The 14,961-nt window shown below is 47.6% G+C and overlaps 2 protein-coding genes across 8 annotated transcripts in view; one reads left to right on the top strand and one right to left on the bottom strand.

Moving 5' to 3' along the window:
• Nucleotides 1-5,461: 5,461 nt before the first annotated feature.
• On the bottom strand, nt 5,462-9,193 carry LOC142061326 (uncharacterized). The gene is made up of 3 exons (XM_075102214.1): nt 9,183-9,193; nt 6,118-7,710; nt 5,462-6,016 (listed from the first exon to the last, which is right to left on the bottom strand). Exons 1-2 carry the CDS (start codon nt 9,191-9,193, stop codon nt 6,417-6,419), a joined length of 1,305 nt encoding a protein of 434 aa, XP_074958315.1. The 3' UTR covers nt 5,462-6,016; nt 6,118-6,416.
• NR3C1 (nuclear receptor subfamily 3 group C member 1) overlaps nt 7,105-14,961 on the top strand; it is a 72,972-nt gene continuing 65,115 nt past the window's right edge. For 2 of the 7 annotated variants that reach the window (XR_012662185.1, XM_075103006.1), the window contains exons 1-2: nt 7,122-7,488; nt 9,709-10,897. Coding sequence is in view for 6 of the 7 variants with exons in the window: in XM_075103006.1 (XP_074959107.1) it covers nt 9,723-10,897 (1,175 nt within the window). In the remaining variant the exon portion in view is untranslated. Of the gene's footprint in view, nt 7,489-7,598; nt 7,690-7,849; nt 7,936-7,963; nt 8,187-8,252; nt 8,388-9,708; nt 10,898-14,961 lie in introns of those variants that run through there. The other 5 variants (XM_075103011.1, XM_075103009.1, XM_075103007.1 and 2 more) reach the window with 5 other exon arrangements.

Genomic DNA, 14,961 nt, shown 5'->3' with positions numbered 1-14,961 from the left:
TCAGGCTTTTGCCATGAGTTCTATTTCAGCGCGTTGCTACGCGCAGTTTTCCTCTGTACTCTTTTCTCTTCTAAGATTTTGCTGTATTCAGGCAAGAGCCTGAGAAGGGCCAACAGCATTCACTTGTCCTGGCTACAGTTCTGTACCTCTCCGAACCGAACGCTTAATACCCCCATGTTGCAACTGGCAATGCGCGCACAGCCTTTTACCCTTCGCCCTCCCTAATTAGCAGGTTAACACGTTTGCTAGCCTCAACTTAATCGCAGCTCAGGGAAGCGAATGCATGCCTCGAGAAGCTGGCAGAGCTCAGTGCCCCAAGACACCTCCGCCAAAGGCAGTGAAGGTGGAAGATGGCTGCGTCTGGCGAAGGATGTCTCCCTCTGGGAGAGGGAAGAAGAAGGGCTCCAGAGTGGATGTATCCTGTTCTCCAAGTGCCTCGTGGAGAATGAAAACTCCGGGAGAGAAGGGGAAGAAATAAAGGGATTCAAGATGAAGCAGATCAATACACATAAAAGGGAAGGATCTGGAAGGAGAATGGCATGGTGGAAGAACTAAAACAGCAGTTCAAGTAGAAGTGAAGGACCAGATGGGATATCGAGTGTAAAATGTATCAGTAGAGCAGAAGAAAAGAAGGACTAGTGCAGGAAACACAGGCAGGAAAAAACATGAAGAAAGTAGAAAAAATAGGAAGAGTTATTAACCTGAAGAGGATGAAGGAAGGCGTGGCACAGACCCTCTGTGCCTCTGTCTATGACCTACCAAAGGTAACCACAAAAGCCTACTTCGATTGAGCTTGGACCCAGGAGTCCCCTCGCACAGACAAATTTGCAAGCATGAGGATGCTGCTCATCGCACACTCCTAAGGACGCGTGCTCCTGTGCCTGTGGAAACAGCAGCTGGGGAACACTGTTTTTCCATTCTGACTTAGCTGGAAAACTATTGACAGGCTGCAGTCACTGGCTGAATGACTTTGATGTATATTCAAGAATTAAACAAGATTACTTACAAGCTGATAGGAAACAAACCCGACCTCGTTACCAGACAAGCAAGATCTTAACAGATTTGTGTTTGCGAAGAGCGCGGGCACTGGGCATGTTGCTGCCCTTTTGCAGAGAGCAGCGGATTGCAAAGGGAGGAAGAGTTCTTCCCATAAAACCGTAGCTTTACATGATCTGTCTTTGATGCAACAGCTCCAGAATTAGCATTTCATAGCAAAAGGCAAGGCAGCCCTTATTTTTGGAAGTACATCCAAGTAGGCTTAAGGACTTTATGATTTGTTATTTGAGGACTTCATATGGTGTTTATCCCAGAAGTGCAAATTTTTTGCTCTCTATCATTCTGAGCAATCAACTTCCAATTCCTGATATCTCTGCAAATATTTATTTAGTAGTATTTTATTCCACTGATGTGACTTTTGGTCACGGGTGCTACCACGTCCTTGGTTTGACTCAATTCTCTCTGTTCCCCATTGTCTTTGACATGTAGCTCTTGTTCCTCGGCATCTGTTTTTTCCTATGGCTTATCTTTATTAATTGCTTCAGAGATCAAAGACATCATTTGTGTCCATTTCAGTACTTTGAGTGACATACTGGTAAATCAGTCTCTCAGCTCGCAAACGTCGCTGTCCCACCAAGGTGAAGTAGATCCAACCAACCGAACCTGATCTCCATTAATTGCTAGCACCATTTCATACGCTAATTTCTTGAAGGTGACAGAGAAAGTTGTTGCTGGTCTGTTTCATGAGCACATCACTTCATCTGGAAAAACTTCAATCATTTTTTCTTCCAGCCTGCTTCTAGCGCTGAAAATGATTTAGTACAGATCCACAGTGGCCTATAAATGCTTGCCAACAGGGACCCATGCGTCAGTTCTATTCTTACTGGGCCTGTCAGCAGTTCGTAACCAAAGAAATTTCCCCATGTTGTAAACTTTGTGTATGATCATTTCACAGTTATTTGTTTCCTTGAGTCTAGAGGGGGGTTAATTTTTTACCCAGTATGACTGCAGACCATTTTTATACCTAGATGCTTCCTGCGGGTTACGTTATGCACGCTCACTTCAAAGTCATACGTGGCGTGATCTGCTTATCTTCGGGTTCTCTGTATTGCCCATGCTAACCCCCAGACAGACAGATGTATGCCTGCATCTGGCGGCCACGAGAGTTCCCTTCGGTGCCTCAGATGTTTCTTTATGACATTTGGTTTGGAATGTTGTACGTGAATCTGAAGTCGGTTCTCGGTTTCCGTGAATTGCCTGATCTCTGTGAGAGTCATAATTATATTTTAACAATTTAATAATGTCCTCCACTTGGATATATACATTAATGTCTTTATTTAGTGTTTGTTAAGGTTGAAGCTCATTATCTTTGCAATATTATTACATTGTGGCATAGGAATGTGCAGCCATTTACATATTTTTTAAAATCTGTTGTATGACAATCCATTCCACTCCTCGCTTCCGGCGGCTCCACAGAACTACTGCTAAGCTGGATGCTCACCAGACCTGCGGTCCTGCTTGCTGAAATTCTCTGGCAAAACTAGGCACTGCTCTGCAGCCCAAATTTTCATTGTCAATCCAGTGCGGTAGCTGGAACTGGATTTCAGTCCTTCTCTTCATCCTGTTTTTTCAGGATATTTCTTAGTTCTTTCTCAAATTTGAATTTCTTAGCTTGTGGAAATAATTCTTCCCTCTACTGTCCAAACCTTTTATTTTTTACACAGAATATTAATACATATGCCATTTGTAGACATTTTGAGATGCACAAAAACCTCCTGCATTTGAAGTCTTTAGTTAATTAACTATTCATCTGTAAAACAGCCACAGTGTTTATAGCACGTAACTTGTGTGTTTAGAAGAAAACTAGTGGGATTTTTAAAAAAACAAACAAACAAAAAAAAAAACCCCACCCCCAAAACCCAAACCCAACCCTTCACCTCTAAATTTTAAGAAAGAACCTACAAATGCTACCAAATTACCAGTCCGCTCAGGTTAGTAGAAAGTAATCGAATGATGCTGAGGTTTCGTGGGAGATATGGTCTTCTTAAGATTTGTATCAAACAGGAGCGAAAGCCATAAAAACCGTTACCCCAAACAAAACTTATTACCTATGTTGCCACTTTGAGCAGGACGGAGAGAGGATAAGATGAGCCACATACTGTGAGGCTGCAGTCAGAATTTTCTTGACATGATTCTTCCGGGGACTAGTGAGGTTCCTGTGGTGAGCGGCAGAGCAGCTGTGCTACTGCCGCGGTACGCCGGGGAGGGACGGCGGTGCTCTCTGGTCGGGGTCAAGATACCTCGAATTCAGGGCTGGGAAAATTGATAACAGAGGATTTTGATGACACTGTCTGTCACAGCGGCGCACTCACTTCTAAAACCCCGCAACGCCTTCGTTTTCATCCGACCATAAGCATATATGTATTTTAAATGTGAATATAAACTAAAACAGGTTGAACTCAAGAAATAGAAAACTCATACTCAGTAATTAAAATATTTTGAAGGCTGATTATGTTCCAAGAAGAGTTGTCAATGCCACTTGTTTAAGAAATTCACAGATTTTTAGGGAACAAAGTAATCAGCAGCATAACGCAAGCCACAGACTTTCAGCCAGACAACTCCATCACCTCCTAAACATTTGGACGGGAATAAAAATCACAAGTCTTTTAAAGCCTAACTTATTTCACACAATCTTATAAACTAGCAAAGATGGGTTTAATATAATTTTTAAATAAATGAGTATATTTTTATTTATTAAAAATCATATTTATTTATATGATCCACCACCATATAATGCATTTTAAGTTGTTATGTACACAGTAGCAGGCTACTATTGCAAAACGTTAGCTAAAACATGCAAGCTTACCACGGTTTTACATTACGTTTACTTTTGCAATGTAGGAGTGCCCCAGGGCACACCTCTGCTTGAAGGAGAACGGCGGGAGAGGGCGTATTCGGGTTGTTCACTCACGCAGGGTAACTCGCGTGAGGCCAGAAAGATCTGTCCAAAGCCAGGCGAGCAGCACGCAGCAGAGCTGCTCCTCTGTCACTGCCGCGCACGGCGCTGCGGGCTTTGCGCTCCTCCTGTTTTGGTAGCACTTGCAGCTAAAAGAGGTGAAAATCAGTACTATTCTTTTCCCAGCTTTATGTACCAGAAGCGGAAAATATCTGAGGTTTCTCGTCTGCTCAATTCAATACAAAACATTTAAAAGGGAGTAAACCTAAGAGACAGGATTCATGTGCATTGTAGACGTTGAAGACAATGAACAAATCTGACTTTGTACTTGACCACGACCCGTGCCATGCAGTTTACTGACAAATCCTGAGTTTTACCAATGATGACCTTGCAACGAAAGATGCTGTGCTTAGCAACAAGTGAAAAACATCCTTCAGGAGAGTAAGAACGTGAATCGTTCTGCCCTGGCCAGATCCCACTTCTGCACATATTGCACTCTCGTCCGCCTCAGTATTCCCAGCATGAAAAGCCTGTAAGATGCCCTCTGCTTGCTGCTCTGCACTCTTGTACGGTGTCCCTGGCTGGTGCTGGTGAACAAATGCTGTACAGCAATCTAAACTCAGGTCCCTCGGGATAAAAGAGGATATTGAGATATGGAATTATTCATTAGCGAAGGAACGTCCTACCCACTACTGTGCAAAACCAGCTGAAATTAAGCATCTAAGCATGTGTTTATAAACAGATGTTCTCATCTAAATGTCTTGGAAATAAACAGCTTTGTTGTACAAGTTCTCTCCAACTACAGAGGCAAAGTGAAGCTACCATGCAGCGGCGTTACAGCTCTCCTCCACAGGCTGATGTCCTCCCGTACGTACCCTCTACTTGAGTTTATCGAATTTCAGTGCTCGGAGAGGTCCCCAAATGCCAGACAGTTTCTGTGGTAGAATAATCACAGAGCAATAAAGGTGTAGTCCCAGAAGCCCATTAGGATTTCATGCTTCGAGAGACATTCTTGCCTTTATTTAACACCGAGGACCTCTGCAACATTCCTGTACCTGGTAACAAAGATTTCATAGTACTCTTGAACAGTCTGACTTCTGCTATTCTATTTCCCTTGTATGGGAAGAAGTGTTTCCTGTTAGCTGTAGATTCATTGCATCATTCAAAAAGCACCAGAAGATGACAGTTTTGAGTGCGGTTTTAAATACGTATTTTAAAAACGCGTTAGATTAAGGGAGGGTGCAGGGGAATAGCTAGAATTTTTAGAACAATTTTTCATAGTTTGTGAAACAGAAATGAATGTTAAGCTAACATTGAATGCATTTATTTTGCATTTCTAAACGTAAATCGATATCTTCCAAAAGTTAACGTGGCACGTGAAAGACTGACTACTTTTAAAAAAAAAAAAAACGGGGGGCAGATTAATTGTACTTTAAAATCTGTGCTTTTACTTGGCCTTTTCTTTCCCTTCCTTGTAGAAGAATCCCCAAATCTGCACTTAAACAGCTGGAAAGACAAAACCATGTTTTATTGATGTAACCGGTATTATGTAATTTATTGGGTGCCATAATAACCATTTCTAGATACTAACTGCTTGTCAACAGAGTCCCAGTGCGAGCATTATCTGGTCGTTATCTCCAAGTTCATTTAATCGTCCCAAATCAGAACGATGGTTATCTTCATAAACAAAACAATCGCCGTTTCTCTTCCCCCTGTTTTCCTGAATTTCTGTCAGTTCCAGGAAAGCCCAAACCAAGAGGATCTCTTGCTCTGCATTGGAAGGGCAACCTCTTCCCCCTCGGCTCCTTCTCCGCTTCTCCAAGGCAGCAGCATTTTCTACTTTGCTGTTTCACTTCATTGATATTTTTAACTCCAGGTCTGCTTCTGTACTGACACTTTCTGGTCTTTTCTTGCCCAGAAACATGTTCCAACGGCGCTGGGGTGAAGCAGGGCTGTCCCAGGAGCAGGCAGACCCAGCTGCTGGGGATGTCCCCCATCAGCACCTCGGCCTCCGATGCCTCTGTGGTCTACATCCAACTTCGGCGCACTACCCAGTTCCTTTTTCTGTTTGAAAAAAGAAGCCCAAATCGCTTAACTTCTGAGTGAAATGTTACCGTAATTTGTGAAGTTTACTCATATTTCCCAATGAAAACATCTATACTTACAGTGCCTGCCAGGGGACAAACCTGCGCCTCTCCCCCTGCCTCCTCCGTTTCTTGTTCCCTCAGCTATTTTGACGGGGTTTTGGGGTCTCTTTACAGGGGTTTGCCCCCACGCCGCCCATCCCACCTTACATCCTCCTCTAGAGCTGTCCAACGAGCTCCAGGGTGCCTTTCCCAGGGCTTTTTTTGCCGCTTTCCAGCGGCCCCGCCCCAAACTTGGCTTGGCGGAGGGGCGGCTGCCCCGCGGGGCCCTCATCCCTTCCCCCGTGGCGGGGGCAGCGCGGGCAGAGGCTGCCCAGCCGTCACGGCACGGGTGGGAGAGGGGGAACGGCCGGGCCGGGCCGGGCCCCGCGGGGCGGCCGCTGAGGCGCGGTGGAAGCGGCCGGTGGGGAGTGGGGGGGTCCGGCCGCCTCAGAGCTGCCGCCCGGGGCGCTGCCCCCCTCGGTAGGAAGTTGAGGAAGTGAAAGAGGAAAGAAACGGGGCGGCCTCGCCGGCTTCCTCAGCGCAGTCACCCCGGGCTGGCGCCCGCCGGCCCACCGCACCCCGCGGGCGGGCCCCCCCCCCCCCAGCGCCGCGCTGCCCCCGGCGGCACCGGCCCGGGGCCCTCGGGGAGCGGGCGAGGGCCGCCCTGACGGGCGAGGCGGCGGGCGGCCCCTCCGCGCCCCAGCGCCGGCTGCAGTTGCCCGCCTCAGCCAACAGGTTGCACCGTTCCCCCTCGCTTGGGGCCGGCGAGCTCTGCCCCGCGGTGCCGAGCGAGGGGCGGCGAGCGCCGGCGGGCTGCGCTGTGCCGTGCCGAGCCGAGCCGCTCTGAGGCGAGCCCGGCCGCGCCGAGGCGAGGCGTGTGGCAGGGCGCGGAGCGGCGGGACCGGCGCGGAGAGGGGCGGCAGCAGCAGCGGCGGCAGCGCCCGCTGTCTCCACTCCCTCTCCACGTCGGGGAGGCGGGGGGAAGGAGGGGGAGGAGGCCGCCGCCGCTGCCGCCGTCCTCCATTTTGTGGCGGGGGCAGAGCAGCGCCGAGCGCGGCGCTGCCCGGCGGAGGGACGGGACGGGGCGGCACGGAGGGCGTGAAGAGAAGGCAGGAGAGGCGGAGGAGGGGAGCGCGAAGTCCGCGGAGGCAATTAGCGCTAATTAACGGAGGGGGCGCCGCGGTGGTGGCGCCGGGCACTAGGTCAGGGTCGGGAGGAGGAGGAGGAGCAGCAGCAGCAGCAGCAGCAGCAGCAGGAGGAGTGGGGGGGAGCGGTGCTGGCCGCCGCAGCGGCCCCCGGAGGGGCGGCTGTTGACTTCCTACTCGCCCCTTGCAGCCGGCTGCCGCCCCCGCCGCGGGGCGCGATGGCAGTCGGCGGCTGAAGGAACCCCAGCGCCCTCCCCTGGACGAGGTAAGGGAGGCGGGGGTCCCGCGGGGCGGGCGGGGGGCAGCGGCCGAGCCGCCGCTTCGCCGCGGGAAGTTGCCAGGAGGCGGCCGGGGCGGGCGGCGGCGCCCCCGCAGGAATGCCCCGAGCGCGGGGGGGAGCCGGGCCGCCCCCGGAAGGATCCCGGGGTGGGACGGGGCGGGGGGCGCGGCGGAGCCTCCCCCCGAGGTGGGTGCCCGGGGCGGCGGACTGCGGAGCGGGGGGACACCCGCCACCCCACTCCCCCCCCCCAGCCCGGTCGCCCTTCGGCTGTCCGGTGCGGGGGGGTTGTTGTCGGGGGAAAGCGGCGAGGGCTCCCCTCCTCCGGGGCGGGGGGGCGGGCGAGGAGGGGGAGCCGAGCCCGGGGTGCAGCCTTGCAGCCATGGGCTGGTCTTATTTTGCAGAAGTGGGTGTGCCAGGGAGACAGCTCAACAGGTCTCAACACATTTCTCTGAAAACTATACTTTGCAAAGGAGAATTTATTGTAATCCGGCAGTTTTAAGTATTTGCAGTTTGGGTTTTTTTTTTTTGCTCCTTTGGGCAGACTCTCAAGTCTGAATTTTGACACGTTTCCTACGCTGGATGATGGTTCGCTGCTTTTTTTGACGTTGGGGAAATTGTCATATGGAATAACTACATTTTTCCTCCCCTTCGTGTTAAAAAAAAAAAAGAAGGCAAAACTGGAGGTAGAGAGATATAATTTTTTTTCCAGTTGCTGCTACGGCTTCCACCTTAAGCGGCCCAGCGATATTTCTGTGCCGGTGGCGATCCGTGAGATTCCGGGGGGCTGCCCCGTTCCCGTTCTGCGCCGCATGCCGTGGTCCCGGCTGGCAGGAGCGCGGTTCCCCGGGCACCCCCCCGGAGACCCGGTGCCTTGGCCAGCACGGGTAAGGGACCCCCGGCTCGGGCGCACGGGAGGGCTCTGCAAAGTGGTGTCGAAGGACCAAGAAGGGTTTTCGCGTTGGGCTTCTCCCGCTCGGGATGCTTTCACCCAGGCCGAAGCTTAAAATTTGTACGCGTGGGGACTTTTTGTTGATCTCAGTCTTAACTTTGGCACGCGGAGAGCAGCAGCGTTCGTCGCCGGTCTGGAGAAAATGGGCGGCAGAGCTGGCGGGCTTATAATTAAGACGCCCGTAAACTTCGGAGCGCTCTCGGGTCGCTCTGCTTAATGGAGAATTCCGTGGCTGGGCTTTAACTCGGGCATTGCCTTCTCTTACAGACTGGGGGGGGAGTGCGAGCCGATCACTCTTGGCAGTTTGCTGTTAGTGTTAGGCCGTAGACAAACAGTATGGAAAGTTTGCCAAAGAATTTATAGTTATTCTCCAAATATTTATGCTCTCTGCTGAAAATAAATGTAGTAAATACAAACAGACCAAACTTAGGAGATTTGTTTTCAGTGTTAGATGTGCTTGGAGAGTCGCCGTGAGCTGTTGAAGTGTAGGAAGCTAATAAAAATTCTACTTTATTTTTAGTTAGCTTTTATTTATAAATTTGAGATTTATTTGAAGAATTGAGTTTATTTCAAGGCTCACGAGTTCTGTTTTAAGCTGAACCTATTGAAAGATAGCAAACTGTGTCTTGTGGCGGAGAGGTTGTGCAGCTCCCAGACAATAAAAATCCACTTGGATTTTTTTCTGGCTGGTCGGTACCGTGTTTGAGAGCTGGCTGGGAGATTTCGGTACCTGTTGTGCATCTGAACCTGCAGGGAGAGGGGGAACTGGCTCAGGAAAGGTGGTGAATGTCCTTCTCCCCTGCCCTGCTCACGGTGTGATTAAATACCAGGGAAGGTTACCTTCCCAAATTTGTAAATAGGGCACTTTAACAATCCTTATGCTTCCTTGCTTGCCAGGGTGGGTGACAGGGCTAGAGAGTGGTGTGTTCAGAAAGATGTTTTATGCTGTAGCCTGGTTCTGAGTTGCATGCAGGCAGACTTACCACCTCATCCAGGTTTAGCAAAGCTTTAAAAAAATATTCTTCCGTGTTATCAGTCGGGGGGGGGGGGGGGGGAACCCTAAACAAAAAACCGAAAACCAAAACCAGTGCATTTGAGAAAGAACTGACACATGTCAGTTCGTAGCTTGATTTGCTGTGCTTTCCGAGTAGCTAAACCAGGTTTGCCAGGCTAATGATATAGCCTTTTTTTTTTTTTAAGCTGTTATTAAAATATCCTTGCTGTGCTAACTTTGAATGCTTCTGATCTTTTTATAGCTAATGTTTAAGTAATGGATTCCAAAGAATTGCCGAACTCGTCAGATCAAGACAAAACAAGGAAAAATGTGCTCATCAGTACCAAAGGAGGGGTTGTGATGGACTTTCATCCACCCTTCAGGGGTGGAGCTACTCTGCAAGCCCCTGTGTCTACATCTCCTCTCCCCGCGTCTTCTCAGTCAGATTCCAATCAGCAACCTGCTTTGGCTGACTTTTCAAAAGGATTAGTAAACAATGTGCCTCAGCCAGACCTTTCCAAGGCAGTGTCACTCTCGATGGGACTGTACATGGGTGAAACAGATGCAAAAGTGATGGGAAATGACCTTGGATTTTCGCAGCAGGGCCAAATCGGCACCTCTTCTGGAGAAACAGACTTCAGGCTCCTGGAAGAAAGTATTGCGAGCTTGAGCAAGTCCTCGAGCCTGGCTGAGGACGCAAAGGGAGCAATACCTTCTGAGGTGCCGCTTGAGCCGGATTTCCCAGGCATGGCTGGCCGCAACGTCCCTTTAGAGTCGGGAGCCGCAGTCCAAAGCCAGGTTGGCTCGAACGGTGGCAACTTGAAATTATTCTCTGAAGACCAAAGCACCCTGGATATTCTCCAGGATTTAGAACTGCCACCGGTATCGCCTGGCAAAGAGCCCAGTGAGAGCCCGTGGAGGCTTGACCCGTTGCTAGATGACGGTGGCTTGCTCTCCCCTATATCCGCAGATGATGCGTTTCTCCTGGAAGGAAATCTCGGTGAAGACTGCAAGCCTCCTATTTTATCTGACACTAAACCTAAAATTAATGACCGTGGTGACCTTTTACCCAGTTCCAAAATGCCAATGCCTCAAGTGAAAACAGAAAAAGAAGACTTCATTGAACTCTGTACTCCTGGCATAAAGCAAGAAAACATGGGCCCAATTTATTGTCAGGCAAACTTCGCCGGGTCTAATCTGCTGAGTACTAAAGCCTCTGCCATATCTATCCACGGTGTCAGTACCTCTGGGGGACAAATGTATCACTATGATTTAAATACTGCATCGCTCTCTCAGCAGCAGGATCAGAAACCAATTTTTAATATCATTCCATCTCTTCCTGCCGGTTCAGAAAATTGGAATAGGTGCCAGGGATCAGGGGATGAGACGTTAGCTCCTTTGGGAGCGCTCAGCCTTTCTGGCAGACCTGCTTTCTCTAATGGCTATTCAAGGTAATTGGTTTTTGTTGCTCTTTATTAAAATGCTACAAGTATGTTTAGCACAACTGCGTGCGTGCTGGTTTGTGGTTTTGTTTTTTTTCCTTTCAAAGTCAGTCATCCCTTTTTCATTTGTTATGTACGGCTGGCTGATCAGACACCGCTGGCCTGCGTTTGTTCCATAGCACGGTGGTAGCTTTAACCAAGCTCTCGACTATTGGTGTTAAAGAGAGGAAAAGAGGAGGGGAGCTGGTATGCTTTAAAACATAGATAAAGAATAATAAAAAATTCCTAAGATACAACCTAGAGGGAAAATCGAGTGCGTGGTAGAATGATCCATGCACAGGGCAGTATAGAAGGAAGTATTTAAGTGTATACAAAAGCTGCTTCATTCTCAAGGGTTAGAGAATCAATCACTGTGTGTTTTTTTTTTCTTCCCAGTGTTACTTAAATGTTATGCACAAAAATAACTTGGTTGCTGGGTAAATTTCTAGAATTACATTTAAGCTGAACTAGAGTTTTAGCTTTGCTTGGTATCGCATTTACCTTACATGGACAAGGGGATTCTGAGTAGGAAATACTCAGTGGTTTGTTTAATAGTGGCATTTAAAGAGATAAAAATATTTGCAATAAGATTTAAACGTACCTGGAATCTAACTCTGCAGTAGAGCTGGAGGAGGGCTTGCTTATAGGTGTTTTTTGAGAGCAGGGTGTTTTAGAAGAGTGGTTAGTACGTATTTCAAGTGACTTTGTAGTAGTGTTTTCCACAAGTAATTCAGTAGTGCAGATACCCAAGTAAAATGCTTTCCCGCTGCCCTTCAGGAGTGAGCGCGATGGCGGCAGCTTTCTCAATGGGCAGCTGCATACGTCTCCCCTCGCAGCCGGGCGCGGGCTCTGATTTCAGGATGAACACCTAGTTGTACGTGTCCTTCTTCGTTTACCCCGCGCTTGCACAAGCGCAGTGTTCGGCCTCAGTGGAGGAAGAGGGCTTTGCTGTGTTTCTGTGGAGTCTCAGTTAGAAAATGGCTCTTCAAGTCCATATATGTAAAACCAGTAATTGTAGGCTTTTAATGGAGGATCTGTTTTAACTTTCTTTTTTTATTGCCCCGCTGACAATTGATCCCCAGAGCGTTAGCCGCCAGTCCCGCGTCTCTCGCGACGCATTATTTGCTCCATTTTCCCACGGCTGGAATGAGGTGTGTGAGGATTCCTCCTTTGTTTAAGGAAGGCAACTTTTAACTTGCTTTCATTCTAGATTTCTTTCGTAGGTTTTGATTTTTGTAGTAAAGATGTGGTTTTGTTTGTTTTTTTTTTTCTTTGAACTGTTTAAAGCAATTTGCAATGTAATGAATCCAGAAAGGAAAATCAGAATTTGTGTACAAATTCCACTTCGTAAATATGAATATTGAACATGCCTTATCATTTATTTTGACAGAGCAGAAATCCTTTGTGCTAACCTTTCGCATAATCAGCCCAACTTCCATGTTGTTTTCAGCTTGTTTCATGGGGGGCTTTTGGTGGGTTTTTTGACTTTGCTCTTGCTATATCTTTAATGGCAATCATTATAAAAATCTGTAGCAAAGCGAGAAGAGCTATTTCTGGGTTTGGGAGGTGAATTTCAGTGACTGTTTAAGTAAGCAGATTCCTCATAGATAATGGAAACATCGCTGTTGAGACTATGTCTGTAAAGTTCATGCGTTGTTTTTATTTTACAGAAGTATTTAGATGGCACCACGCGCATTCGTGGATGCGTAGTTTACATGTAGATGTTTGTCCGGCTTTTGGAGAATTTAATAAACACCGATTTCACATGCCGTGTTTCTGATAATGTTGTGATGAAAAACCCACTCAAGCTACTAATGTGTACAGAATACATCTGATCCGAGAGTAAAAAGGACAGCAGTGCTAGATGTTATCGTTGCCTTTATGAAGCAATTTTGAGGAGTGTGCTCGGTGTGTTTGTGTTGGAGCTGAGCAGGCAGCGAGAGGCAGGCAGGCGTGCTGCGGGGAGCTGGCAGGAGCCCTCGGCGCAGCTCCTCTTGTAGGCGAGGGAGCATCCTCGGCGTCGTAGGCAAAAGTCTGCCTCTGCCATGGGACAGTGGTAGCAGCGTTGTGCTGCAAGTGTTTACTTGCTTCCTACAAGGTTGTCTTACATTGCATTGCTTGCTTTTGCCCTAAGATGATGGTTTTGTTTGGGTTGGTTTTTTTTTTGCTTGGTTGGGATTTTTTCTTAATTTAAGGAATGTGTAAAGAATTTTGGGGTGACTCCTAATTGAGTTCTGCATAAAAACCCATTATTTCTAGCCTTTATGGAAGCTGTTTTTACTTCCCAAGGATTTTTACACACCAAAACTACCAACTTTGATTCTAAAACCAACACTGTGTTTGCTTCCCCACCGCCCCCCATAAAATAGAGGCAACTCCATCTTCCTTGTAAAATGTTTGAGATACTAATGGACCCTGGGTTTGCAGCAGGAATTATCTTTCTTCCGGAACCTTGTCAGACATATTTGGTCTAAACTGGGTTAGTTTAAGGCGATGTATTGTGGATTTGTTTGTTTATCTTACAGAAGACTTAACAAAATTGGCATTTGTTCCAGAAACAAGGGACGGACTATTTTGCCAGGCCCCTGTAGTCTTGGTTTTTTTTTTTTTTCTTTTAGGTACTGATTTTGTGAGGGGAAGGCTGGGATTTTGGCAACTCAGAATTGCTAAACTTCAGTTTCTAATAGGGAATATTTCTTGATTTGACTATTTGACTATTCATAACATATTAATATTATACTAAACTAAGGAGAGAAAAGCTGCGGTCCTGTCCTGGTGTTCAGGTAGTATTTAATCCAACTCTTTCAATGGAAAGCGTGTAATGTCTCTTTATAGACACCCGGTCTTAAATTGATGTCATGCAATTTTTGAGTGATTCTGCTTCTAAGGATAGCACAGCGTGCTGTCTTTAATGAGACGAGTGATAATCAGGACTGAGCAAACTAATCAATTTTCCTATGAAGGGTAGCAGGTATTCTGAGGCTAACAAGCAGAATACGAACTTCAGAAATTTGTTTGATGTGAATGAATTGGCAGGAGTCAATAAATGGCCATCTGTATCTCAGGGTTGTAGAAGAGCCTGCCGGTGCTTGTGCTGATGTGCAGAACCTGGAGCTGCAGCTCAGCGTTTCAGCAGCTAATACTCAAAATCTCCTCGAGCAGCAGCGAAACTCTGGATGGCAGGAGAAGCTTTGGTCTCCCACCTGAGTGACAAGCTGCCGATGGATTGTGGTGGAGCAAACTAAACAGAAGGTGGTTAGAAATAGAGGGAGGAAAAAAAGCAGGCTGAGACAATTTGCCTCAGGTTTTCTTTAACAGAAGAAGTGAGACAGCATCTGGAAGAGGAGTAAAACAGGCCGAAAGCATTTGGTAAATGCTTCACTGAAGAATTAGAGGGTTTAATGGTATCTGTCTCTGATGGGATATTACTGGTGATTTAATACACAGATGCCAGTGAAAACTGTTAAATTTCAAGGAAATGATTTTAGCAACACACGCTCGTAGGACTCTTGCGTGGTATATACATTAAATCCATCGCTCAACTTTTTTATTCCTCTGACTTCCTGGAGATGTGGCTTATTGTGGGGGGAGTGAAGGACGATGAGAAACAACACAGCGGCGCGGGGGTTTCTGTGTGCTTTTTCCCTTAGCCTACAGCCAGAACTTACAAAAACTGGGCCCCATTGGCAGCGTTACGGCTTCTCTTATTACATTTGAGATCATTCCTAGTACTTAAGCTTGTGGGGGATAAGGATCATTAAGGAAGTTTAAGAAAGGGCAAGAGCTGAGAGAAGCCGTGAAAGAGGAGGAGAATCTGGAAGGGGGAAGAAGATTTGCTGCTCGGTCGCAGTCCAAAGCCTTGCTTCCAGGAGAAGTTACCTTTCTGCCGTCACTCCTTAACTGGGGTTCTGGTTGGACTCGGATGTTTTACTGGAAGGAAGGGGGGAAAAAGTGATTGTTTGCTAGAAATGGTAAAGGTCAGTTGTCCGTTTGTCTTACCACATTGTTTCAGTTTGGCTTCTGGCCAAAGCTGG

This window comes from Phalacrocorax aristotelis, chromosome 8 (assembly GCF_949628215.1).
Source record: "Phalacrocorax aristotelis chromosome 8, bGulAri2.1, whole genome shotgun sequence".
In the NCBI taxonomy this organism is placed as follows: Eukaryota; Metazoa; Chordata; class Aves; order Suliformes; family Phalacrocoracidae; genus Phalacrocorax; species Phalacrocorax aristotelis.
Note: the sequence above shows the minus strand (reverse complement) of the source record. Positions and strands in the feature narration are given on the sequence as shown.